At 37.7% G+C, this 26317-nt stretch overlaps 1 protein-coding gene across 4 annotated transcripts in view; it reads right to left on the bottom strand.

Moving 5' to 3' along the window:
* DDX60 (DExD/H-box helicase 60) overlaps positions 1 to 26317 on the bottom strand; it is a 106269-nt gene that overhangs the window by 19720 nt on the left and 60232 nt on the right. For all 4 annotated transcript variants that reach the window (XM_033215630.1, XM_033215628.1, XM_033215631.1 and 1 more), the window contains 9 exons: positions 25814 to 25938; positions 20857 to 21015; positions 17548 to 17695; positions 15929 to 16081; positions 12432 to 12536; positions 10668 to 10868; positions 1917 to 2021; positions 1508 to 1649; positions 491 to 612 (listed from right to left, as the gene is read on the bottom strand). In XM_033215630.1, coding sequence (XP_033071521.1) covers positions 491 to 612; positions 1508 to 1649; positions 1917 to 2021; positions 10668 to 10868; positions 12432 to 12536; positions 15929 to 16081; positions 17548 to 17695; positions 20857 to 21015; positions 25814 to 25938 — 1260 coding nt within the window. The remainder of the gene's footprint in view (positions 1 to 490; positions 613 to 1507; positions 1650 to 1916; positions 2022 to 10667; positions 10869 to 12431; positions 12537 to 15928; positions 16082 to 17547; positions 17696 to 20856; positions 21016 to 25813; positions 25939 to 26317) is intronic.

A 26317-nucleotide genomic window follows, 5' to 3' on the forward strand; every position in this document is an offset into this window, starting at 1 on the left:
TAAAATTGAAAGTGTTTCTCTGTTTTTGATCTCTGCGAGTCAAGTAACGATTTCTTAGACGACTATTCTAATATTTTCTCAGGGAAGACATTATAATTCACAACATGTATGTCCCTTCCATAGTTCTACCTTAAGGTAAAAGCATCCTAAAAGAACAGTATATTCGGTGATATAGCTAGTTGTTTCACTTAAATGTATAATTAGCATATCTTTTCTTTAGTCACCTGATGTTGTAATTTGATACAATCAGATGAAAAACATGAATAAAATGTTGATCCTGTTTTTTTCACAAAGACTTTTTTTTGGTCAATTTATGGAGGGAGACATCAATTACAGATTAAATATCATACTGATTACAAAAAGAACAAATTATTCTATAAAACAAATGAACTATCCTTTGAATTAAAATTCTACAGCCACTAAGTCATTTTAGGTAAGACCTATTTAGTGATTTTACATTATTAAATTTTATCAGAATCACACAGTTTACCTTTGATTGATAAAACTCGAAGTGTGTATCTTGGAACTTTGGTGGAAAATACCTTCTTCCAAAGAGATGTGCCAATACTAACATTAGCTTTTCCATAACGTCTTGAGAAAAACGTTTTGAGCCTATACAAAACAAAGTGTCTTCTTGTAAATATGAAAGGGTATAATTCTATTTTTTCATGTTTAAATGGAATGTCATATTACATTTAATTTTATGGAAACTAAAAATCTATGATAAATATAGCAATTGAAGAATTACCATATATCTGCTAATGGTTTTTATCTGTGCCTTCTTTTTCATCCTTGCTACCTATACCCTAATTTAGATCCTAATCATCCCACACAAATTGCCTTATTTCCTTACCTAGATTTCCTCACTTTAGTCTATCTTCGTGATTTTTAGGAACACCATACAGATTTAGTGTTTAAATGTAAAAATCAAAGGATTTTAATAAAAAATGTATGTAAAAATTTACTCAATATGGATAAAATTGTATTTTTAGGGGAAAATATTATTCTAAATTACGCTATTAATATAATGTCAGCTATTTAGGTATACTATACAATAATATTCAAAGAAAATATGATTGGAAGAAAATATTCACAAATATTAATAGTGATTATCTGTGGATAGTGTAACTATGAGTAATTTTTTCTTTTTGACCTAATGCTTTCCTATATCCTTTTCCTATGATGAATATATATTATATTTAATTAGAAGAAAATATTTTCTAAAACCTGTATATTATTTAATATGTCATTAATCCTGGCAGCAAGGAATCACTGAAGTTAATACTTTGGAGGTGTTGACATTGTAAATACATGTCATAAAATATGGCTGACTATCATTTAATATATATTAGTAGGTATTTACTTTATCAATTGAAGAGCTATAAATTATATATATATTAATTGTATTTTCTTTACTAAAAAATATTCCTGAAGTGTTGGTTTTCTACAAAACTGTTGCTATTTTTGGACTCTCTCTCTACATATATATATAAAATCTCAAGCTTACCTTTACTGGTTGGCTGACAGAGATCATGGAAAAGGCCATTTACAAGAAAACTGACAAAAACAAGATTAGAAGGTTCATGGTAATGCAAATGTGATACAAGTCCAGCAAACCCCATAGGATTACCTTCTTGATCTAAATAGCCCTAAAGAACAAAAAACAATTTATTAGTTTGACTCAAGTTACCACATAATTAGTAACTTATTAAGTATCAGTTTAAAATAGTATTTAATGCCAATATAAGAAATATTTATAACTATTACTGGGCCCAACTTTTATAATTATACCATTTATAAGTAATATCAATCATTGGATAGAACCTTCTAAAAGCTACAATTAGTTCAGCATGGTAAGAAATCTAGATAGTAGTAACGCTATTCGCCCGCCCCCAAAAAAGTGCAGTAATGCATACCTCTTTCACCAAGAACTGCAAAGAAAACAAGAAGTAAAGTTTTAACATGTCCATGACTCTGGGTTGCTTGAAGGACAGCAATGAATGCTTTAGCACTGATAGCACCTTTAAAGAAAAGAGTACTTTTAGACACACAATGTTAAGTGTCACAAAATACATTTGCAAATGATAATAAATGATAGATCAATATCTATTATACCACACAGACATTAGAAATGCATCAGATAAAATTTGGTTTCATACTATTTTATAGTGTTACATGGCAACTTCTTTTTTTAACAAAATAGAGCACATAAACCGAATTGTCAGAAATGAAACATATTGCCAAAGAGTCTGATTATAAAAGCCATTCCAGTTCAGGAGCTTATAGCTTTTAAGTTGTTCTAGAAGTAAAAAGAGATATTATCCCACGTTCTGCAGTATTATTACAAAAAATCATGTAACTAGGTTGATTTCAACCAATGTTATAAAAATATTGCTTGCTTTCCAGCATAAAACTGCATTAAAGTACATATATCTTTCAACTTCCCACTAAAATGTCCATGAAATTCCAAAAAAAAAAAAAAAAAAAAAAATCCCAGTATCGCCAAAATGGAAACTTAGCTGTCTTTAGGCCTGAGGGTTTATAGAACCTAGAAAGAATCTCTACTTACTATACGGCTAATGGTCTAGGAGGAGGGAGTGAAGGAAAAAAGGAAAAAAGGAAGGAAGGAAGGAAGGAAGGAAGGAAGGAAGGGAGGGAGGGGAGAGGGAGGGAGGGAGGGAGGCAGGGAAGGAAGGAAGGAAAGAAGGAAGGAAGAAAGGCAGGCAGGCAGGCAGAGAGGGAAAGAAGGAGAGAAGGGAAGAGGAAGGGAAGAGAGAGAGAAGGAAGAAGAGAGAAAGGGAGAAAGAGTGGAAGGGTGGAAGAAGGGAGTGCACTTTCCATCTCCTTACTGTGGGATGATACTTTTTGAGGGCACCATATATGGTATATTTGCAACCTCTTCTCTCTCATATGCCACTTTTAGTCAGAGATGGCAACAGTCAGAAAACAGCATAGTAAGGTATGAGGGTTTCATGGTGGTTCACTATAACCACAGAAGTACAGACTTCATATTAAAGTCATACAAAGATGATAAGAATCCTGATGGCATTGCATACTATAGTTTATTGTGATTAATGTCATCCAGATAATCAATGTGTAATAAGACCAGCAGAAGTAGAACATGACCTTTCAATTCAGAAAACTATATAGATGAAGATCTGCTAAACACTGATATTTGAGCCAAAAACTATTCATCCAGCTCAGATCTGAAAGGGTATTTGATTAGCATTTAGGTGGATAGAATGAATCCAGAAGAAATTTCATATATCCTATTGCTTGGCAAACCATCAGATTTGGAGAGATGTATCCAAAGTGATAAAATAGAAAAACCCACAATAGACCAATTCTTCTTAAGAAAAATTTATCATCTTCCTAAAATTATGGTCATGCTATAAAAATTTATTGAATGTCTACATCAGAAAATCAGACAAATGAACATTATTGTCCTTGGAGTGCTTACATTCTAGTGGGAAATATAGATAAAATACATAAAAACATGATAGAGATAGGAAGATAGAAAGATAGATGATAGATAGGTGGATAGATGATTGATAGATGTAGATAGATGGATCGAAAGATAAATGATAGAATGATACATGATAGAAAGGTAGTTAGATAGCAGATAGAAAATGGATGATAGATAGATAGATAGATAGATAGATAGATAGATAGATAGAGATAGAGATAGGTAGGTAGATGGATAGAAATATAGATGATAAACATAAAGATAGATCAATGTAGATAGATACATAGATAATTTGATGCTATATAGGAACTGATGAGAACTCTATTTAACTGAATAAGGAACACTGTCAATGCAGCAGACAGGGGAAACGTTTACCATTTAGAAGGCATGGTGAGGGTAGGCTTCACTATGTAATGTTACAGTAAAGAATTCAATGTGGTAAGAGAGTGAGGCCATGTATATGTCTCAGGGAAGATCTTAGAAGGAGAAGAAACAGTAAGAGCCATGGTCCTCAGACCGGAATGTGTCTGGGGTGCTCATGAAGTGGGCAGCTGGCCATGTGGGAGACAGGAAGAAGTGACGTCTGCAAGCTGGTAAGAGATCATATACTACAGGACCTCATAGACTGTGACAAGGACATCTTTTCCTCTAAAGAAAAGATCTGACATATGAAAATTGTTTTCTATATGCAGCAAAAAAAAAAAGTTGTTTTGAAAAAATATTTGTATGCCCTCTCTCACCACTCTTATTCAACATAGTATTGAAAGTTCTGGCCAGGGCAATCAGGCAAGAGAAAGAAATAAAGGATATTCAAAGAGGAAGACAGGAACTCAAATTGTCTTTGTTTGCAGATGACATGATCCTATGTCTAGAAAACCCCATCATCTCAACCCAAAAGCTTCTTAAGCTGATAAGCAACTTCAGCAAAATCTCAGCGTACAAAATCAATGTGCAAAAATCACAAGCATTTTACTATAAACCAACAACAAACAAGCAGAGAGCCAAATCACAAATGAACTCCCCTTCACAATTGCTACAAAGAGAATATAATACCTAGGAATACAGCTAACAAGGGAAGTGAAGGACCTTTTCAAGGAGAACTACAATCCACTTCTCAAGGATATCAGAGAGGACACAAACAAATGAAAAAACATTTCATGCTCATGGAGAGAAAGAATCAATATTGTGAAAATGGCCATACTGCCCAGAGTAATTTATAGATTCCGTGCTATTCCCATTAAACTAACAGTGACATTCTACACAGAATTAGAAAGAAAACTATTTTAAAATTCATAGTGGAACCAAAAAAGAGCCCATACAGCCAAGACAATCCTAAGTAAAAAGAACAAAGCTGGAGGAATCATGCTACCCAACTTCTACCTTTAATACAAGGCTACAGTAACCAAAACAGCATGGTACTGGTACCAAAACAGACACATAGACCATTGGAACAGAATAGAGAACTCAGAAACAAGACCACACATCTACAACTATCTGATCTTCGACAAAAACAAGCAATGCGGAAAGGTTTCCTATTTAATAAATGATGATGGAAGACCTGGCTAGCCATATGCAGAAAATTGAACTGGACCCTATCCTTACACTTTATACAAAAATTAACTCAAGATGGATTAAAGACTTAAAGGTAAACCCCAAAACTATAAAAATTCTAGAAGATAACCTAAGTAATACTATTCAGGACACAGGCATGGGCAAATATTTCATGATTGATGTGGTTTGGCTGTGTACCCACCCAAATCTCATCTTGAATTATAACTCCCACAATTCCCGTATGTCATGGAAGGAACTCAGTGGGAGGTAATTGAATCATGGGGGCAAATCTTGCCCATGCAGTTCTCATAACAGTGAATAAGTCTCATGAAATCTGATGGTTTTAAAAAGAGGAATTCCCCTGCAAAAACTTGCTCTCTCTTTGCCTGCTGCCATCCATTGTAAGACATGACTTGCTCCTCCTTGCATTCTGACTTTTTTATGAGACCTCCTCAGCCATGCGGAACTGTAAGTCCATTAAAACCATTTTTTTTTTTTTTTTTTTGCAAACTTCCCACTCTTGGGTATATCTTTATCAGCAGCATGAAAACAGACTAACATAGTAAATTGGTACCAGTAGAGTGGGGCGCTGCTGAAAAGATACCTGAAAATGTGAAAGTGACTTTGGAACTGGGTAACAGGCAGAAATTGGAACAGTTTGGAGGGCTTAAAAGAAGACAAAAACTGTGGGAAAGTCTGGAACTCCCTACAAACTTCTTGAATGGCTTTGACCAAAATGCTGATAATCATATGGACAATGAAATCCAGGCTGAGGTGGTCTCAGATGGAGATGAGGAACTTGTTGGGAACTGGAGCAAAGATGACTTTTGTTATGTTTTAGAAAAAAGACAGGCAGCATTTTGCCTCTGTCTGAGAGAGTTATGGAACTATGAACTTGAGAGAGATGATTTAGGGTATCTTGCAGAAGAAATTTCTAAGCAGCAAGGCATTCAAGAGGTGACATGGGTGCTGTTAAAGGCATTCAGTTTTATAAGGGAAGCAGAACATAAAAGTTCAGAAAATTCGCACCCTGACAATGCAACAGAAATGAAAATCCCATTTTCTGAGGAGAAATTCAAGCCGGCTGCAGAAATTTGCACAGGTAATGGGTAGCCAAACATTAATCACCAAGATAATGGAATGTCTCCAGGGCATGTCAGAGACCTTTGTGGCAGTCCCTTTCATCACAGGCCCAGAGATTTAGGAGAAAAAAAATGGTTTCCTGGGCCAGGCCCAGGGTTCCTCTGCTGTGTACAGTCTAGGGACCTGGTGCCTTGCATCCCAGCTGCTCCAGCTATGACTAAAAGGGGCCAAGGTATAGCTCAGGGTATTGCTTCAGAGAGCAGAAGCCCCAAGCCTTGGCAGCTTTCACATGGTGTTGAGCGTGAGAGTGCACAGAAGTCAAGAACTGAGGTATGGGAATCTCTGCCTTGACGTCAGAGGATGTATGGAAATGCCTGGATGTCCAGGCAGAAGTTTGCTGCAGGGATGGGGCCCTCGTGGAGAACCTCTGCTAGGGCAGTGCAAAGGGAAAATATGGGGTTAGAGAACCCACAGAGTCCCTACTGGGGCACCACCTATTGGAGCTGTGACCCCTACCCTCCAGACCCCAGAATGACAGATCCACTGACAGCTTGTGCCATGAGCCTAGAAAAGCCACAGACATTCAATGCCAGTCCATGAAGGCAGCCAGGAAGGGCACTATACCATACAAAGCCATAGGAGTGAAGCTGCCCAAGGCCATGGGAGCCCACCTCTTGCATCAGTGTGACCTGGATGTGAGACACGGAGTCAAAGGGTATGATTTTCGAGCTTTAAGATTTGACTTTCCCATTGGATTTTGGACTTGTTTGGGGCCTGTGGTGCCTTTGATTTGGCCAATTTGTCCCATTTGGAATGGCTGTATGTACCCAATGCCTGTACCCTCGCTGTATCTAGGAAGTAACTAACTTGCTTTTGATTTTACTGGCTCATAGGTAAAAGGCACTTGCCTTGTCTCAGATGAGACTTTGGACTGTGGAGTTTTTAGTTAATGCTGAAATGAGTTAAGACTCTGGGAGGCTGTTGGAAAGGTATGATTGGTTTTGAAATGTGAGGATATGAGATTTGGGAAGGACCAGGGGTGGAATTATATGATTTGGTTGTGTCCTCACCCAAATCCCATCTTACATTGTAACTCCCACAATTCCCATGCGTCATGAGAGGAAACTGGTGGGAGGTAATTAAACCATGTGGGCGGGTCTTTCCCATGCTGTTCTCGTGATAGTGACTAACTATCATGAGATCTGATGCTTTTAAAAAGAGGAGTTCCCTTGCACAAGCTCTCTCTCTCTTTGCCTGCTGCCATCCATTATAAAACATGACTTGCTCCTCCTTGACTTCTGAAATGATTGTGAGGCCTCCCCAACCATGTGGAACTGTAACTCCATTAAACCTCTTTCTTTTGTAAATTGCCCAGTCTTGGGTATGTCTTTATCAGCAGCATGAACATGGAATAATATAATGATGAAAATGCCCAAAGCAATTGCAACAAAAGCAAAAATTGATAAATGGGATCTAATTACACTAAAGAGCTTCTGCACAGCAAAAGAAACAATCATCAGAGAAAACAAACAGCCTACAGAATGGGAGAAAATTATCCATTCAACAAAGGTCTAATATCCAGAGTCTACAAGGAACTTAAATTTATAAGAAAAAAACAAACAACCCCATTAGGTAGTGGGCAAAGGACATGAATGGACACTTCTCAAAAAAGACATACATGCAGCCAACATATGAAAAAAACTCAACATCACCACTCATTGGAGAAACGCAAATCAAAACCACAATGAGATACCATCTCGCACTAATTAGAATGGCAATTATTAAAAAGTCAAGAAACAATAGATGCTGGTGAGGTTGCAGAGAAATAGGAATGCTTTTACACCGTTGCTGGGAGTGTAAATCAGTTCAATTGCACTGTGGAAGACAGTGTGGAGATTCCTCAAAGAACTAGAGGTAGAAATACCATTTGACCCAGCAATTCCATTACTGGGTATATGCCCAAAGGAATATAAATCATTCCATTATAAAGATATATGCACACATATGTTCACTGCAACACTATTCACAATAGCAAAGACATGGAATCACCCCAAATGCCCATCAACAAGAGACTGGATAAAGAAACTGGTACATATACACCACAGAATACTATACAGCCATAAAAAGGAATGAGATCATCTACTTTGTTGGGACATGGATGGAGCTGGAAGCCATCGTCCTCAGAAAACAAATGCAGAAACAGAAAACCAAACACCACATGTTCTCACTTATAAGTGGGAGGTGAACTATGAGAACACATGGACCCAGGGAGGGGAACAACACATACCAGGGCCTGTTGGGGCAGGGAGAGGGCGAGCATCAGGAAAAACAGCTAATGCATGCTAGGCTTAACACTTTGGTGATGGGCTGATAGGTGCAGCAAACCACCATGGCACATGTTTGCATAATAAACCTGCAAATTCTGCACATGTGACTCAGAACTTAAAATAAAATAAAATAAGAAGATGGAAAAAAAGGAAAAATTATTTGTCACCCATCATGGATGCCAAATGATATGACCTCTTTGAGACAACGCACTACAGCCTATAGTATAGAGACAATATAAATTGACATTTAAAAATACATGATTATGATATAAAAGAGTGATGGATGGAGTAGTAAAGAATTTCAGGGGCCAGGTGCAGTGACTCACACCTGTAATCCCAGTACTTTGGAAGGCTAAGATGGGTGGATCACAAGGTCAGGAGACGAGACTATCCCGGCCAACATGGTGAAATCCCATCTCTACTAAAATACAAAAAATTAGCCAGGTGTGGTGGTGCACACCTGTAGTCCGAGCTACTCAGGAAGCTGAGGCAGGGGAATTGCTTGAACCCGGGAGGCAGAGGTTGCACTGAGCTGAGATCGCACAACTGCACTCCAGCCTGGTGACAGAGCAAGACTTTATCTCAAAAAAAAAAAAAAAAAAAAAGAATTTCAGAAAAACAAAAGTCCAGTAGTAGCAGAATTAAAACCCACATTTGCACTTCAGGCCATCAGTGATATGGAAGATAAGTTTCATATTTTCTCATAAAGAAAAAAACAGGAATGAAGAACAGAAAAGTGAGTTTCAATTTAAAAATTATAGCTTTTCCTGAAAAAACCACTGAACAATTAACAGAAGCAAATAACAAAGATACAATTCAAGGATCTCTTCTTCATTTGAAAAATACCTGAGCATTGCATAACAATATGAACTTACTTAACACTACTGAACTGTACATTTAAAATGGTTAAAGATGGAAAATTTTATGTGCATTTCACCACAATAAATAAAAACCTGAGCACAAAGATTGAAAGTTCTCATATAATAACAAAAACAGCCATTTTTAAAGGATCCATAAATCCAGAAAATCCTAGGAAATAAAACATTTGAAATAGAATAAAGCAACAGATTCATATAATTGCATATACAGAAAAAAATATCAAGTTAACCGCCAGAGAACAGAAACTGCCATGGTTCCTCTATGTAAAACATTAAATGCCAAAAGGCAGTGGAAACAATCTTAGTTTGATTTAATGAATGAAGACAATAATATTCTATGAATGTTATGCCCACTTTTAAGAGTCCCATATGTGAGAAATTTACATGTATGTCCTCTCAAACATGCAAGGCAAAGAAAATGAACCACCCTGATAACCATTTAAAAAAAAAAAAGAAACCTTATTAGAAGATGTACTCCTCTTTAGAGACAGGTATAAAAGAAGAACTCAAGAATGGGGAAATTTTGGTCTTAAAAATGATGTATGACTGTTCTGTAGGATCAGCCAACTCATCAAAAGAATTCTAGAAGAATCCTAACTTGAGAAACCAGTATCTGATTTACCTGGGCATGCTAATCACTACACAAAAACAGAAAGAACAGGCATCACTAACAATGCGTCTCCATAAAGACGAGAATCAAATTACATAATCATGAATTTTAAATCCATCATTGAGAGACTGGCTACAAAATTTTTATCCAGGCAACATACATCAGGAAAGGTTTACAATCATATTTTGAAGTTCAGTTACATACAATGTTATCAGTGTTTAAAAATCAAATACACACCCATGCCTAGAAAACTGACTGAAAAAAAATGATAATGTGAATGGGAGTGAAACAGGGGCACTTTTTTCTTATATCAACATTCTACATTTCCCAAGTATTCCTAAGTTTGAGTTACTTTTTCATGAAACACTTAAACTTTTTTGTTACAAAATCATAAAAATAAATCTTTCTTTTCTTTCTAAATTGTAGAAAGGAAGCTATTAATTGCCTAGAGCTTTTTAAATTCATAGCCAGCACTTAACTACTATAGGACACTGCATTTCACACCTGAAAATAGTAATCCTGAGTGCTTTTCAGTGCTCATCAAGCCACAAATTCCATGTCTGATGGTAGAAACAAACCAAACTGTTCTTCTCCCTAGCTACTCCCAATTCTATACTATTCAAGACATTGTAAAACATTAAAGGACTGAGGAAACTCAAGGGTGATTGCTACAGACTTCTGAAAGAACAGCAGAGGTGACTAGAGCCAGGTCAGTGATGAAGACTGAACTCAGGCAGCGTCCAGCACGGTACCTTTGCCTTGGCATCCTCTGGGTCATCTCCCTTGGAAGCCAGCAGCATGAGTCGCAGGACCAGGGTTATGCTGAGAGGGAACTGTCCTCTCAGCTCAGGAACATTGGATTTTATGAGTTTTCCTATTTTGGGGAATGGAATATCAAAGAAATATACATCTCCCATCAGATCTTGACCTCTTCTTCCAGCACGGCCAGACATCTGAAAAGAGAACAGAATTACAATGTATAACTTCCCTAAATGCTTCTACTGCCATAGTGTAAGAATGAGCCCTTTACTCTGGTTTGGAGTTTGGAAATTGTGCATATGTCTAACCATTAAGGAACGGACACTAACATGCAACTACATAGTGCTTAGGAAATTTGCTATGACTGAGATAGATCTGAAAACTGAGACATTTGTCATCATTATGTAAATATTTCAAGCCATTAATTGCAGTAGGCATTTGTATAATATATCCCAAAGAAATAATGATCTATTGAAGAAACAAAGAACACCGGCAAACCAATGATGTCAAAATCACTTACAGCTGAACTCTAATGTGCCCATCTTCTCTCCCTGCCCATCTTCCCCATCTCTCATCCCTTTTCTGCCCTCTCTGACACACAAGTGTGTTGAATTACAAATCACAAAATAAAATATGTGCACAACCAGAATAAATACATGAGTGAAATAAAATTCAGAAATGCTACTTGTGAAAAAGCAAGTTATGAATAAAATCTTTACACAGGTTATACTAACTCTTATTGATTAAGTGCTTAGACTGTGCTAAGGCACTGGGAATATAAGAGATGTGCCCATACTGAAACAACCACAAAGTGGAAGATCCAGAATTCAGACCCTGACATTTCCATTCCTAAGTCCATCATCGCAAATATCAAACACCCTAGCTCCAGAGCCCAAAGTAGAAGATTCCCAAAAATGCATTATAGGAATTCATTCAGAGTACAGCAGCAGCAATAGAAATAAAAAAGAGGGGTTGGTAACATGCTGGAAATTATATAAGGATTTTATATTGGGTAGGAACAAGGCCTATAAGGAGAACAAAAAGTGTTTAGAGATAAAGGGAGGGAAGAACGTTGATAAAAACCTGAATGTGGGTGACATATCTAAATTTGAATCTGCTAGCAGAAATAGTTATCAAATGTCTCTGAGCAGGGAAATCATATGAAGATAAACTACATTATCTGCAGGATGTGGTAGAATAAAGAGCATGGAGAATCAGGGAAATTGTACTAATAATACAAGGCTAAGAACGTATGAAGAAGATGGTGGATACAGAAATCACAAGGCAAAAATCAAATACTGCTATAGGAAAGTAATGAAGTGGGCTTGGTAATAGATTGTCAGGAGTAAAGCTGAGGGAAGCATTAAAGATAACTCTAGAGTGCAAAATCTTGCGCACCGCAAATGAATGAGTAAAAGTGTATCAAGCACCTTTGATGTCTATTTTCCATGCAAATCACTTATTTAATTCTTGCAAATGCTGTGGGAGAGTAATTATTACCCATATTTTGGAGATAGAAAATGAGAATTGGGCAGTTTAGATATCTCATCCAAGGTCACACATCTGGTTAATCACACAATCCCAAATGCAGGTGCTTTCAACTATACCACAACTAAAACTGAAAGCCAGGCAAGGATGAATGCCCAGTTAGGCTACTGTGAATTGCGGTATGTTTGTAAACTAAAGGTTCACTTTTTATACTATGCTATGGCTGTATTTCAGCAATACAATAAGCAAGTTTATGCATTTTGCAATACCTGTCTATAATTCAAGGCATCCAGATAGACTGAGTTTTGAGCAAAAACCACAGATTTACAAGGCATGTTGATACCTAAAGCAAGTGTTCCAGTAGCTGTCACCACCTTGAAAGAGAATAAAATAATTACTTCATAAAATAGCATTTTAATAGAATGCAAGTATTTCTTGCCATAAAGTTGCTGAAAAACTCTTTGAGCTTCAATGAAGCCACAATGGGAAAGCTAGAGAAACTAGACACATTGGTATTCTTGCTATTTCACAAGCACCACAAGTACATTCCCAAATGCGTTGTTTGCTTTGCACAGAATATTCTTCCCCAAATATTCATTTGTCTGGCTTCTTCAGCTGTCTGTTGAAATGTCACAGAGGAATCTGTAGCCCACCATATCCAAAATAACCATCCCTACCGTCATTATCTATCTCTGTCTCACATGATTTATCTTCATAGCATTAATGACTACCTCAATAACATTACTTGTTTGTTCACTTGTCTTATACCAGACTCCAAGCAAGATTCATTATTATATCCGCAGCACCCATAAGAGTACCTGGCAACTTATAGGTGTTCAGTAATTTTTTTTTTGGGGGGGACAGAGTTTCACTTTTGTCGCCCAAGCTGGAGTGCAATGGCACAATCTCGGCTCACTGCGACTTCCACCTCCCAGGTTCAGGCGATTCTCCTGCCTCAACCTCCCAAGTAGCTGGGATTACAGGCACCCACCACTATGTTCGGCTAATTTTTGTATTTTTAGTAGAGATGGGGTTTCACCATGTTGGCTAGGTTGGTCTTGAACTCCCGACCTCAGTTGATCCACCCACCTCGGCCTCCCAAAATGCTGGGATTACAGGCGTGAGCCGCTACGCCTGGCCCAGTAAATATTTTTTTTTTTTTTTTTTTTGAGACGGAGTCTTGCTCTGTCGCCCGGGCTGGAGTGCAGTGGCCGGATCTCAGCTCACTGCAAGCTCCGCCTCCCGAGCTTCTCCGCCATTCTCCTGCCTCAGCCTCCCGAGTAGCTAGGACTACAGGCGCCGCCACCTCGCCCGGCTAGTTTTTTGTATTTTTTAGTAGAGACGGGGTTTCACCGTGTTCGCCAGGATGGTCTCGATCTCCTGACCTCGTGATTCGCCCGTCTCGGCCTCCCACAGTGCTGGGATTACAGGCTTGAGCCACCGCGCCCGGCCGTAAATATTTTTAAATGAATAACTAGACAGAAAATTTTTTATGATAGGGAAATAATACTTTTACAAATCCACTTCTGGACAATTACCTATTTTGTCTACGAAAATTTGTTGAGATTATGCCTATGGAAATAACATACCTCAGTAATTTTAAAAAGTTGTCTTTTCCCCCTTGAATTGCCATAACTGACCAGAAAAGGAGCAGGACAAACTTAAAAGTTTACTTAGATAATATGCTTTTCATATAATACTGGGTATTTCTGATAATCTTCTCTTTCTTTTTATAGTGATTGTCATAAATGCTGTGGTTAGTATTAATGTTTAAGTATACAGAGTGATCTTCTTTAACTATTCTGTAACTGACACTATATATCTGGGAAATGCAACACATCATTTATTACCTGTTTTTATCAAGTTTTTTTGATAAGAACAAAAATGTAGAAAATAATAATACATTTAGAAAATAACCATAATAAATACCTTTTTAAAAAATGTTCTCTAGAGCAAAGCTGTCACTATTTTCATAGTACTTTCGTGGAGTGATCTCATTAACCTATCAGTAATTGAGCAACTACTATTTAACAGGTACTATTTTAAACACAGAATATGCTGATCAAAATAGGTGTGTCTCTCTTCTATCAATTGATAATCATGTAGAAAATATTGTATGTGGTGATTAGCCTTTAAAATAAATACATAATTTGTTATTAGTTAAGAGAAAAGCATAGCAAAGTTGTTAATGCTACATCTTAGGTTGTTTTTCAGGTAATAGCATTGTTAACTATGATGTCAGATTTTCCTCAACATTTAGTTTAAAAGATGCTACCTAGAGTAGCAGAAACACTCTCAATCTCTTTGTCTTTCTCTCTCTCTCTTTTGTGAATGTAATATATGTCATACAAAATTTAATATGAATAATTTTTAAAAGTCAATTTTTGAATATTACTAAAGATCCAAATTTACAAGCAAACTATATAAAGCTCCTTCATGAATGTATCCAGAAAATCCCTGTGCACTGTCACAGGACACACTGCACATAACATAACAAGGGTTCAGTCTGAAAGTTATTTTTGTCTTCCTTTTGTCCATTATCACTGATAGGAGAGAGAACATAGATATATTTCACAGTAGAAATACTTGCCAAAGTATTTGTTTAGGAAATATTTTTATTCTCATGAAAAAGAGATAAACTAGGCCTGGTGGAGGGGCTCACACCTATAATCCCAGCACTTTGGGAGGCTGAGGTGGGAGGATCACCTGAAGTCGGGAGTTCGAGACCAGCCTGACTAACATGGAGAAACCCCATCTCTACTAAAAATACAAAATTAGCTGGGCGTGGTGGTGCATGCCTGTAATCCCAGCTACTCAGGAGGTTCAAAAACAAACAAACAAACAAAAAGAGATAAACTGAGTAGTGCATTTCAATCCCCTCTTCAATTAAATAAGACAGAGGATAAGCAGTCTTATCACGCCTGTAATCCCAGCTACTCAGGAGGTTCAAAAACAAACAAACAAACAAAAAGAGATAAACTGAGTAGTGCATTTCAATCCCCTCTTCAATTAAATAAGACAGATGACATGCAGTCTTATCATGACTTTTTTTTTTTTTTTTTTTGAGACGGAGTCTCGCTCTGTCGCCCAGGCTGGAGTGCAGTGGTCAGATCTCAGCTCACTGCAAGCTCTGCCTCGCGGGTTCATTCATCCTCCCAAGTAGCTGGGACTACAGGCGCCCGCCACCTCGCCCGGCTAGTTGTTTTTTTTTTGTACTTTTTTAGTAGAGATGGGTTTCACCATGTTAGCCAGGATGGTCTCGATCTCCTGACCATGTGATCCACCCGTCTCGGCCTCCCAAAGTGCTGGGATTACAGGCTTGAGCCACCGCGCCGGGCCTTTTTTTTTTTTTTTTTAAGACAAAGTCTTGCTCTTATCCCCCAGGCTGGATTGTGATGGCATGATCTCTGCTCACTGCAACCTCTGCCTCCCGGGTTCAAGCAATTCTCCTTCCTCAACCTCCTGAGTAGCTGGGATTACAGGCACCTGCCACCACACCCGGCTAATTTTTGTATTTTTAGTAGAGGCAGGTTTCACCATGTTGGCCAGGCTGGTCTCGAACTTCTGACCTCAGGTGATCCACCCGCCTTGGCCTCCCAAAGTGCTACGATTATAGGTATGACCCATTGTGTCCGGCCAACTTACTTTTTAAAAGACAATTACATGAGAAAAAAATAAAAATGGTGGTTGTATTCTTTACTTTTCCTGAACATTCAGCTTGAAACAGTCACAATTTCAATTTTTAGAATAAAGAACATTTACCTACCCTAAGAAATCCTTTCCTAAAGAGGATTTCAACTAATTGTTTTTCTTTGAAACTCATAGCACTGTGATGATATCCAATACCCCTTTCTGCCAAGGCTTTCAATTCTTCACCTTTTCTTTCAAATTTTACTCGACCAAATACCTTCTGCAAAGTCTAAAAGAAGCAAGACATTTAGGGATTATGATTTAATTTTAATTATAATTAAAAATGTCTAAAGGAAAACAACATGCATACTATGTAATAATTTGGCTAAATGAGGCAACTATTTGAAATTGACTCTACATGAATACAAAGAACCTTTTATGGCAGCAACAGTAACTACAAGAAAAATCTTCCCACTTCTTTGGACAGACCATCTTAAACTGTCTTACTCCACTTCTGGGGCAGAAAATTTTGACAAAGTAGCAGATAAAACACCCAGCATCGGTGAGTGCATGACTGCTCTTGCCTGAGGGATATCAGTTGGCTATTGGAGCCTTAGGAGTTTTCCCCAACAGAGAGACTTCTCCAAGAAGGCAGAGTAGGTTCCTTACCCTACGTGGTCTGGGAATGCCTACTTCCCATTGAAACTGAGCACGAATAGTCTTAAAAATATCCAGGTCTTAAAGAAGAAATACAGCTGTGTCCAGAGATAGATGGACAAAGATAAACACTGCTTACGAAGGAAGAGGGACAAAAAAAAAAAGCTTCCCAAAGCAACAGACTGGTTAGTGGTTACTTCAATTATGTATTCACTCATACAACAGAATATCAAGGATTCATTAAAATGATGATCTAAATACATGGTTATAAAAAATAAGACACCATGAAGCTTACAAAAGAAGGTGCACAATAGAATGAATATGTGTGTGTGTATACGTATATGTATATACATACATGTGTATGTATACATGTATACGTATACGTATACACACATACACAAAATGTAAGTTTGTATGTGTATAGTCACAGGAAAATGAGATAAAAGGTTGGTCTGGAAGGGCAGTGAGTACTTATGAGTGATGACATTGCTTTTATTATTACTAATTTATACCTTCAAATTTGTTTACCATAAGCATGAGTAATTTGCATTTTAAAAGGTTTCTGAATACCAGTTTTAGATATTCCAATGCCTCTTTGGTGTTTTAGCTATAATGTAAAAAGCCCCTGAGTTTGAGAAATTCTGTGAATATTATTTAAAGTGTATTGGACCACATGTGCCCAAATTTTAAAATGAAGCATGTGAAATTGAAGTCTAGAATTCAGACTGTGGAAACAATGTAATAGAAATAAATTATGAAATGGCAGACATTTTCAGAGGTGAACTGTTAACAAGCAAGAAATAATCTACAAATCCTAAGTCTCCTCCACAGGTATCCTCATCTCAGTGTGTGCTACTAGGGAATTTGACCTAGGAGACTCCTCCATAAACCCTGGCTTAGACTATCATGTCCTTTTTTGGATACGCACGGCAAAACCTTCAAGAGTGATATGTAGCTAAGGGAGATTTCCCCTTTGGTAGGGATTGTATTAATTATGTATTATATTATGCATATATCTTATTAAACATTGTCTACAATTAAGAAGCTATGGCTGCCAAATGAAATAGTCTGGAGAACGGTCACGCTGTAAGTGCTGACCTCGGTGTCCACTGCTTTTTGGTCAGCATATGTGCAGTCCTGTGGAATTTCCAGGTTCTTCTCTAGACACTTGAGCAGATTATCATGTTCAGCCTCATGTATTAGGCTTTGATCCACATTTCTGTTTTTTTTCTGGCTCTTTTCATCTCTGTTCATAAAAATAAAATTTTAATTAATGAAATTGTAAATAATGAAGTAATTAATTGATTTGGCCACCAGAGGATGCCCAAGACTTCCCAAATCAGTCTTCTCACCCAGACTTCCACTGCTGTGCATCTTTTATTTTATTTTATTTTATTTTCAAGATGGAGTCTTTCTCTGTCACCCAGGCTGGAGTGAAATGGCATGATCTTGGCTCACTGCAACCTCCACTTCTTAGGTTCAAGCAATTCTCCTGCCTCAGCCTCCTGAGTAGCTGGGATTACAGGTGTCCATCCCTGCACCTGGCTAATTTTTGTATCTTCAGTAGAGACAAGGTTTCACCATGTTGGCCAGGCTGATCTTGAACTCCTGACCTCGTAGTCTGCCTGCCTCGGCCTCCCAAAAAGTGCTGGGATTACAGGTGTGAGCCACTGTGCCCGGCCTGCTGTGCATCTTCAGTAACTCAGTCTTCCTCTAATTTCCTTCCTCTTTAGCCTCTGGATGTTATGATCCACTATGAGAAAATTCTATCACATATTAATATTTTCTGGGATGTTCCCTTTCCTTCTGGCTGTAGTCTTGCCAAACCCAGTTCTCCTGAGATAACTCTGTTTCTCCTTGCTAAAGTGATGATCATTTTCTCTTCCTCGGCCTTCATGACCCTAGGCTCGGAGGTAAGGCAGGCGTTCTCCTTGTTCCACATTGCCAATTCTAGTCATTCTCCTTCCCTGCTTGTAGTGGATGCTACAGCTGCTCTGAGTTTGGTTGCTAAGGCTCTCAGCTGCACCATTCTCTGGAGAATTGCCCTAAACTGACAGGGGCCTCTTGGAGATGCCTGGGTGGTGACAACCTCTCCTGTGGATGGGAAACAGCCCACACCCAAAGTCTGACTGATATGAAGTATAAAAATCAGCCCCCGTGACTCAAGGTGGGGCAATTCTCTGGTGCCCCAGTATTCCCAGTAGGGTTAGAATCAGGCTATCTTCTAGCAGAAGCCACATTCTTGCTTTTCTTCACCTTCCCTTTCTTGCTTCGTTCATTTTCTTATAGGTCCCTCATGAGCACACACCTTCAATAAATCCCTTCCACAGACATCCTCATCTCAGTGTATACTACTAGGGAATCTGACCTAGGAGACCCCTCCATAAACCCTGGTTTAGGCTATTATATCAACATACTGTGTTGTCCATCCATCACCCCTCAATGTAACATGCACTCAAATCAATTACCACTTATTTGATTTTTTAAAATTTTTCTCTTAACTGTGCATGGAAGAAAATTCTAAATATGAGAAGATGTGCTCACTTGTATTTCATTGTTATGTGTTAACTAATGTTACCCTTAACTCAGGGGAGAATGCCCTGACTATGGAAGGGCCTGGCCCTAAAATTTGCAGAGCATGTGGCAAAGATCCACATATTATTGCCTCACTTTAAGTTTTTAGCCAAGGTAATAAACTGTTAAATAAAATAAATTCTATCCACCTACCTTGACAAATATAGCTCCATAGTAACCTGGAATTCAAGGGTGAGAATGAGCTCTGGGTGGGCACGTCTCCTTAGCTCCACTGGCCCCTTGCTTCATGGGAATGGATGCAGATGGAAGAGGCCAGAGTGGGACTATCTAAAGGCCCCCTCACCCCCAGTACGGTGATGAATAACACATTAAATCACACTTTATTTTTATAACTTGAATTGTTGGTCACTAATCCAACCTGAAATGTGGCTCCTGGTGCCCTCAGGAAAGGTTGTTGAGGATCAGTTGCTAAGAAGGCTTACACCTCCTATGCTATCCCTGGGTTTTCACCTCCCATACTTCTAAGGAAACAGAAAAATAGGTAGAGGAAATATAAGCAGAAGGTTCAGCAGCAAATTCTAGTTTGCTCTGGAATTTGGAAAACCTAAATCAGAGATGCTCTAAAAGTTGTTTCAACTTGGAGAGAAATCTTTCATTCATTCAAATATATTTATGGAATAATATTACCTGCCAGGTAATGTGCTAAGCAATGAAGACACAAAAAGAAAAATACATGGTTCCTGTTGTAAAGGAACTTAAAATTTAGGAAAAAGAAATATATACAAACAACAATATATTACAATAATTGATCTACTAGCTATTGAAAGTGTAGAAGAACATAGGAGAGAGGGTAGAAAGTCTAACTGCAGGAATCAGGGAAAGATTCAGAAATGAGATACCAAAAATTATGAGTACAAGCTTTGGGAGCAATCAGGAAGGAGGGCACTCAAGGTGGATGGGTCAGTTCACGGAAAGGAAGAGGCAGAAAAGTAAGGCATGTGAGGAGAATCATAAATATTGAGTATTGATAGAGGAGAGTGGTAGGAAGTGAGACTGATAGAGTTAAGGCAAATACCAAAACATTTCGGCATAATGGTCAAGAAGTGTAGACTTCATCAACTAAGCAAGGGTGAAGGGAGAACACTGAGCATGGGATAATTTTATCAATTCAAACGTGTGCAAGATCATTTGTTGACTAGATTGGAGAGTGGTGAACCTCAAGGCTCTGAAGTCCAAAAAAAAAAAAAAAAGACCTCTGTGATCATCCAGGCAAGATATGAGGAGCTTCTAAGCCAGGAAATTACTTAAGATGGAGAGGATCATAGAGAGGGGATAAACATTATGGCCCTAGAGTTGACAGAATTAGACATTGAGAGCAAGGAAGAGAAGTCACATTAGCTAAGTCTTTCCAAGCATCAAATCAGAATTTCCATCCATTCTCAAGTTCTTTTTATGATCACTCATAAAACTGTGATGGTATATTAGTGAGACTTCTTTGTCATGACCAAAGACAAAGTGTGTAGTCTATATTTAAACCTTCTGAGGACTAAGTGACAGCCAGAGTTCATATATGTGTCAAAGATGTGCTTATTGTGTAAGATGATTACATCAGGTTATAAAATCTACCTAGGCTGACAGGCTGTGGTAGGACTCTCAAGTCCTAAATGAGACTGATCGATGCAATTAAGGAATGAATGTACAATTATGGTCACTCATCTTTACCCCATTCTCTCACCCAAATGTACTCAATTTAGAAATAAGTCCAAGCAACAACTAGAACTTATTGATAGAACATATTCAATTTATGTTTCCTACTAGGATTTGGGGAGTATTTTAACCCTCTACTTGTCAATTTTTTAGTTAACTACTTACATGATCTTTTGTTTCTCTATGGATTTTTTAACTTTTCGAAGTTTGTTAGCCATGACATGGGCTTCTTTATCAGCTTTGGGAGGCCTTTTTGTCTCCTGCTTTTCCTTTAGGGAAGTGCTCACACTTTTAGCTGCGTTTTCTACAGCTCCTAACTTGAATCTGGAAATAAAAAGAATGTGCGCCTTGAAAATAACATCATAAATACAATTCAAAATCATATTTCCATCTACTGCTATCATCCCCTGTTGGGTTTTTAATACCCACTTTTATAAATGTTATCCAGAATGTGCACATCAGGTGTTCCGAATCAGCCGACTCCTTATTAACCACCTTATAGTAAATAATGTTACCGGCCCTTCCGTTCTCTCTCCCCCGACCCCAGTCCCCTCACCCACTCTGCCACACAGACATTACCCCTGGGACAATGCAATGAGAACTCGTGGAAATTTTTCCTCTAATAGCAGTCAAATATTCCATAAGCAAGGAACAGAGAACAATGGTTTTTCTCCATTTATCTCCATTTATATACAGAAGACAGATAGCTATCCCCATCACCACCCTTCTCTAAAAATGAGAAAAAAAAGATTAATCAAAAAAAATTGTTATTTTGGTAGAAGGTGAGAACCTATGATTCTTTCCAAAAGAAAAAACCCTAGGTGTTGCTGGACTTTGCAATGCAGAAATGTCTCTAAGCTCTGGGCTTTATAGTTCTTTAAATGTAAGTACCTAGGAATATAGTGATCCATACTTCCTGGCACCCTGGGGTTTAACCCAGCAACCTGGTCTAGGTTGTACTCAGTTGGCCTTCTCAGATCTGAGCAATTAGCCACAAATTGGTAAAGACATTTATAGACAAATGGCTACAGATCAAATTCTCCTGATACCTGAAGAGTAAAATGTTTCTAGAGGAAGTAAAGGCAAACATTTCCTATGTTTATTTCACATGCATTTCCCTGTGTCAGGAAGCTAGGGCTTTTTACAGGAGCACTGAAAAGCCCAGGGAGGTCCTATTTCCCCATTGTTTCTTGGTGGCAAAATGCTGTGGCTGCAAGTAGCCAATAGCTATTGTCACTATACTAACCATAGCTTATTATAGCAAGTCATAGGTCTGGTTTGTATAATAAAGCTTTTTAAATCTATGCTGTGAAGCAAAGGGCCTTTCTAAAGTTTTTATAGAGCTAACATCAAAAGGAAATGTGTTTAGCTAGTAGACAGTAAATAAACTGGCACACTGGTGAAGTAAGAATTTTAAAAGTGACAGTCTACACCACATGGCAAGAAATTTCATATAGTAGATAATAAAATAATAATAACAGTAAACATTTAAGTTATACACAGTTGACCGGGCATGGTGGCTCACATCTGTAATCTCAGCACTTTGGGAGGCCGAGGCAGGAGGATCACCTGAAGTCAAGGGTTCGAGACCAGCCTGGACAACAGGGTGACACAGAATACAAAAAGTAGTCGGGTATGGTGGCACATGCCTGTAATCCCATCTCAGTAGGCTAAGGCAGGAGAATTGGTTGAACCTGGGAGGTGGAGGTTGCAGTGAGCTGAGATTGCGCCACTGAACTCCAGCCCTGGGCGACAGAGTGAAACTCCATCTCCCTTAAAAAAAAAAAAAATTATGTACAGTTGTCAGGCATTATTCTCAGTGACTTCAGTGTATTAACTCATTTAGTACTCACAACAATCATATGAAGAAGGCACTATTAATATTTCTATTAATATCCTTATTTCCAGATTAAAAAATGGAGACACAAAAAGATTAAGTGGCCTGCCCAAGAACCCACAGCTTATATGTGGCAGAGTCTGGCCTGCAGGCCTCTGTTCTCAAACCCTGTTTTTAACTGACATATGTTGCTTCTCTTTTTACATTAATGGGCCTAGGAATTACTGGGGCCTAGGAATATATTACTTTTTAAAATAGTGTCACTTTCATCATAGTACTTCATTTAAAAAACAAAAAAAAACTCTTGGAAATAAAGTTCAAAGATCACTTGGAAATAATGTTGCCTCTTAAATCTCTAGGATCTACATATTATGTCAATCAAAACAAAACCAAAGAAAAAATATCTCCAAATATGTTGACTATATTTAGAATTAGAAATGAGAACTATAACCCAAGATACACAGTTATGGCAAGTCATACATGTGTCTGAAAGGACAAAAATAAAAGGAAGCTTGTATTGGCAAAAGGCAAAGTTTACATAAGCTGCTTAGAAACACAGTTCATCAGTTTTGGAGACGCAAAACCAGAGCTGGCATCAATTTATCGGTGGAGATGCCATTACTGGGTGGTGTTCTTTCAAGGGCATCTTATCTGAATTGCTGTAGCCCTAAAGAAAGAACTGGCTGTGGGATTATTTTAGAAAGTCCTTGAGACAGCTTATCTCAGCCATACAAGCATGAACACCCCGCCTTCATGCTCTCTCAGCTCGAGTCTGTTTGGATCTGACAAAAAGGGATCATTCTGGTATCTGCAACTTTTACAAGAATGAATGCGGCCTAGAGATTAGACCGTATTCAATAACATTTTTGCAGCACTGTGCTAAGTGCTTTCATAACTTAGGGTTATTTAATTCTCACCCCAATCCTATGCATTATTATTTTGATCATCTCATTTTGCAAATAAGGAAATTAAGGCTTAAAGTCATTAAGTAGCTGTCCAGAAATAACACAGTTCCTGGGGGCAGAGGTGGGATCCAAGTTTGGGCCTGGCCGTGAAGTGTGTGCCCTTAAGCACACACTGCCATTGCCATGAAACACTGAATATGCTCCATGTATTTTTTTTTAAGAGATCAGACTGCAGAAGGCTTAAGGGTACATTACTATTTGAAAAGCTCCTAGAGGTAAAACTTGAGCCTAGACAAATCCTCAGATCTCTTGATGATCTGGGGCTACTTAGCACTAAATCAAATTGTGTAAGACCAAGGATGTTCACAGTTTATTCTGTAGAGAATTCAAGAGTCATGTAAACATGCCAAGCTTCAATTCTTCAAGTAGAATTAAACTTTTGATGTTTTGTGAAATATTTTAGTTTTAAAATATTTTAAGTATGTGAAGGATTTTGGAACATGCTACTCCCAAAATATACCACTCTGGCATATTAACTATTTTGAGTTGAAAGCACTAGAAAAAACAGCAGGGTCAAGAAGATCACTCTGATCTTCTTTCTTTTTCTTAAAAGTAGCAGATTAAATGCCCATAAAAAACGTTTTTATACCAGAAGGAGAGTAACACTCCTGTCTTCAAAGATGGGAACTTGAAGCCAAGGGAAATCTATACTAACAAACCTTGTTAAACTAACTCTTACCTTCCTAATCACATCTGTACCCAAGTTACCCTAGCCCACGCCCCTTTACTTTGTCACATTTTTCACAATTTACCACTCTTTGTCCAATTCACTATGTAAGTGTCCAACTCTAACTGCCTCTTTGGGTCTTCATCTCCTTATGAAGTCTTCTGCACCATATAAAACATACTACATACATGTGCATGCTTTTCTATTGATTTGTCTTATATTAGTTTAATTCTCAAGCCCAGGTAAAAAAGCCTAAGGTGGTAGAAGTAAAATTTTGCCTCCCCTATATTTGTATGAAGGTATGAATAATAAACAGCTATTTTTAAGTTTCTGTTTTGTAGTGAGGCTTTCAGAAATATCCCAGAGGTACAGAATTACTTTTGTTTCTAATTACAACCTACAGCCACACTTGAAAGTGAGACAGATGAGCTTTGTAAATCTTTGGCAGTGCAGAAATGTATTTTTCTTATCCCAACAACAAAGATAAAAGGAGTAATATTATTGCAATCCCCCAAATTTCCAAACACAATCTTACATTCACCCATCATTGTAATTTCAGAAATATATCATCAATGATTCATTCTTATATGTCTGTTTACATGTCAGTAAGTTTCATTAAACTTTTCCACCTAATCAAGACTCTGGATTTATTTACTTCAGCTTCCATGGCTTAAGTGTAGTTTGAAATTATCCAAAGTAAATAGAGTATTGTGTTCTAATCCCAAACTATTTTATCAAAGTTAATCCAGGATCTAGTATGTTATCCATTTAATAAATTATACTTTGATATCCAATGAAATTGCACTATTTTGTTCAATTTTAAGCTAGTTTATACTATAATATATAAAATTTAGAAAGATATCAGCATATCTGGATCACAGTTCTCATTACTATAAATTAAATATAATAAAATACACTGTCAATAAGTAGTATATTGTGAAGATACTTTAGTTTTATGTGGGATACTTGTGTGCATATACATTCAATTTGTTTTGCAAAGACCCTAGGTATGCATTAAAAATTAACAAGGCTAAATAAAAAGTAATAGTTTACAGTAGAAAGAAAACAAAAATAGAGTAGCAAACTACATAAAGATGGTAATTCATAATAGCACAAACACAAATATAAGAATTGAACTAGAAAGCTATATTTTTAAACAAAACATATGCATTCAAATAACCAATGGGCCCCAGAAACAGTAATGAACACTACACTATGATAGGAAAGTTTGTATAACTCCCCTCACCTTAAAGCAGCGGTCCCCAACCTTTCTGGCACCAGGGACTGGTTCCTTGGTAAACCACCTGGCAATGGGTGGCAGTGGGAAAGTGGTACACAAGGACTGGGTGGGGGGATGGTTTCGGGATGAAATTGCTCCACCTCAGATCACCAGACATTCGTTAGATTCTCATAAGGACCGTACAACCTAGATCCCTCAGATGTGCATTCACAATACGGTTGATGTGACCAGAAGTGGAGCTCAGGCAGCAATGCTCGCTGGCCCACCACTCACCTCCTGCTCTGTGGCCCAGCTCCTAAGAGACCATGGGCTGGGCCGGTGATGGTATGTGGCCCGGAAGTTGGGGACCCCTGCCTTAAAGGAATGAGACTAATACAATTACAAGCAAAACCAAATTAAATTAAATAACTTACAAAAAAAATAGTGCAGGTAACTTATCCATTTTCCTTAGTTTTTCAACTAGACGCGGAAACATCGTGATCGTGTTTTCTGGACTCAAATCTGCTTCAGGACTAAGATTCTGAAGTACCATTCTGGCCTATAGCAGTGAATACAAAACAATTTTAAGTTCTGCATGAGAAAGAAATTACTGCTTTTTGCTAAAGTATTTTCTTAGTTGTCTAATGTATGTTTCTGGGTTTTCTAAAATAGTCCTATGAAAGTACATTATAAAATTAGGCAAAGAACCATCAAAGAAACATACAAATCAATACGCCAGAGAACAAAAAATTGGCAGTGATAATATACACACACACACATATGCAATTTAACCTGCAATTTTTAAGGCGATACAAATCAGGAATAGAAGGATTTTTCAGCAAATAATGCTGGTTTCACTATGACAGGAGGGCAAGTGTGAATCAGTTTCTACATTATGTCAAAAAATCACATCCAAATATATTTTCAAGGTTTGTAAA

Source organism: Trachypithecus francoisi, unplaced genomic scaffold, assembly GCF_009764315.1.
Source record: "Trachypithecus francoisi isolate TF-2019V2 unplaced genomic scaffold, Tfra_2.0 Lachesis_group1, whole genome shotgun sequence".
Taxonomy (NCBI): Eukaryota; Metazoa; Chordata; class Mammalia; order Primates; family Cercopithecidae; genus Trachypithecus; species Trachypithecus francoisi.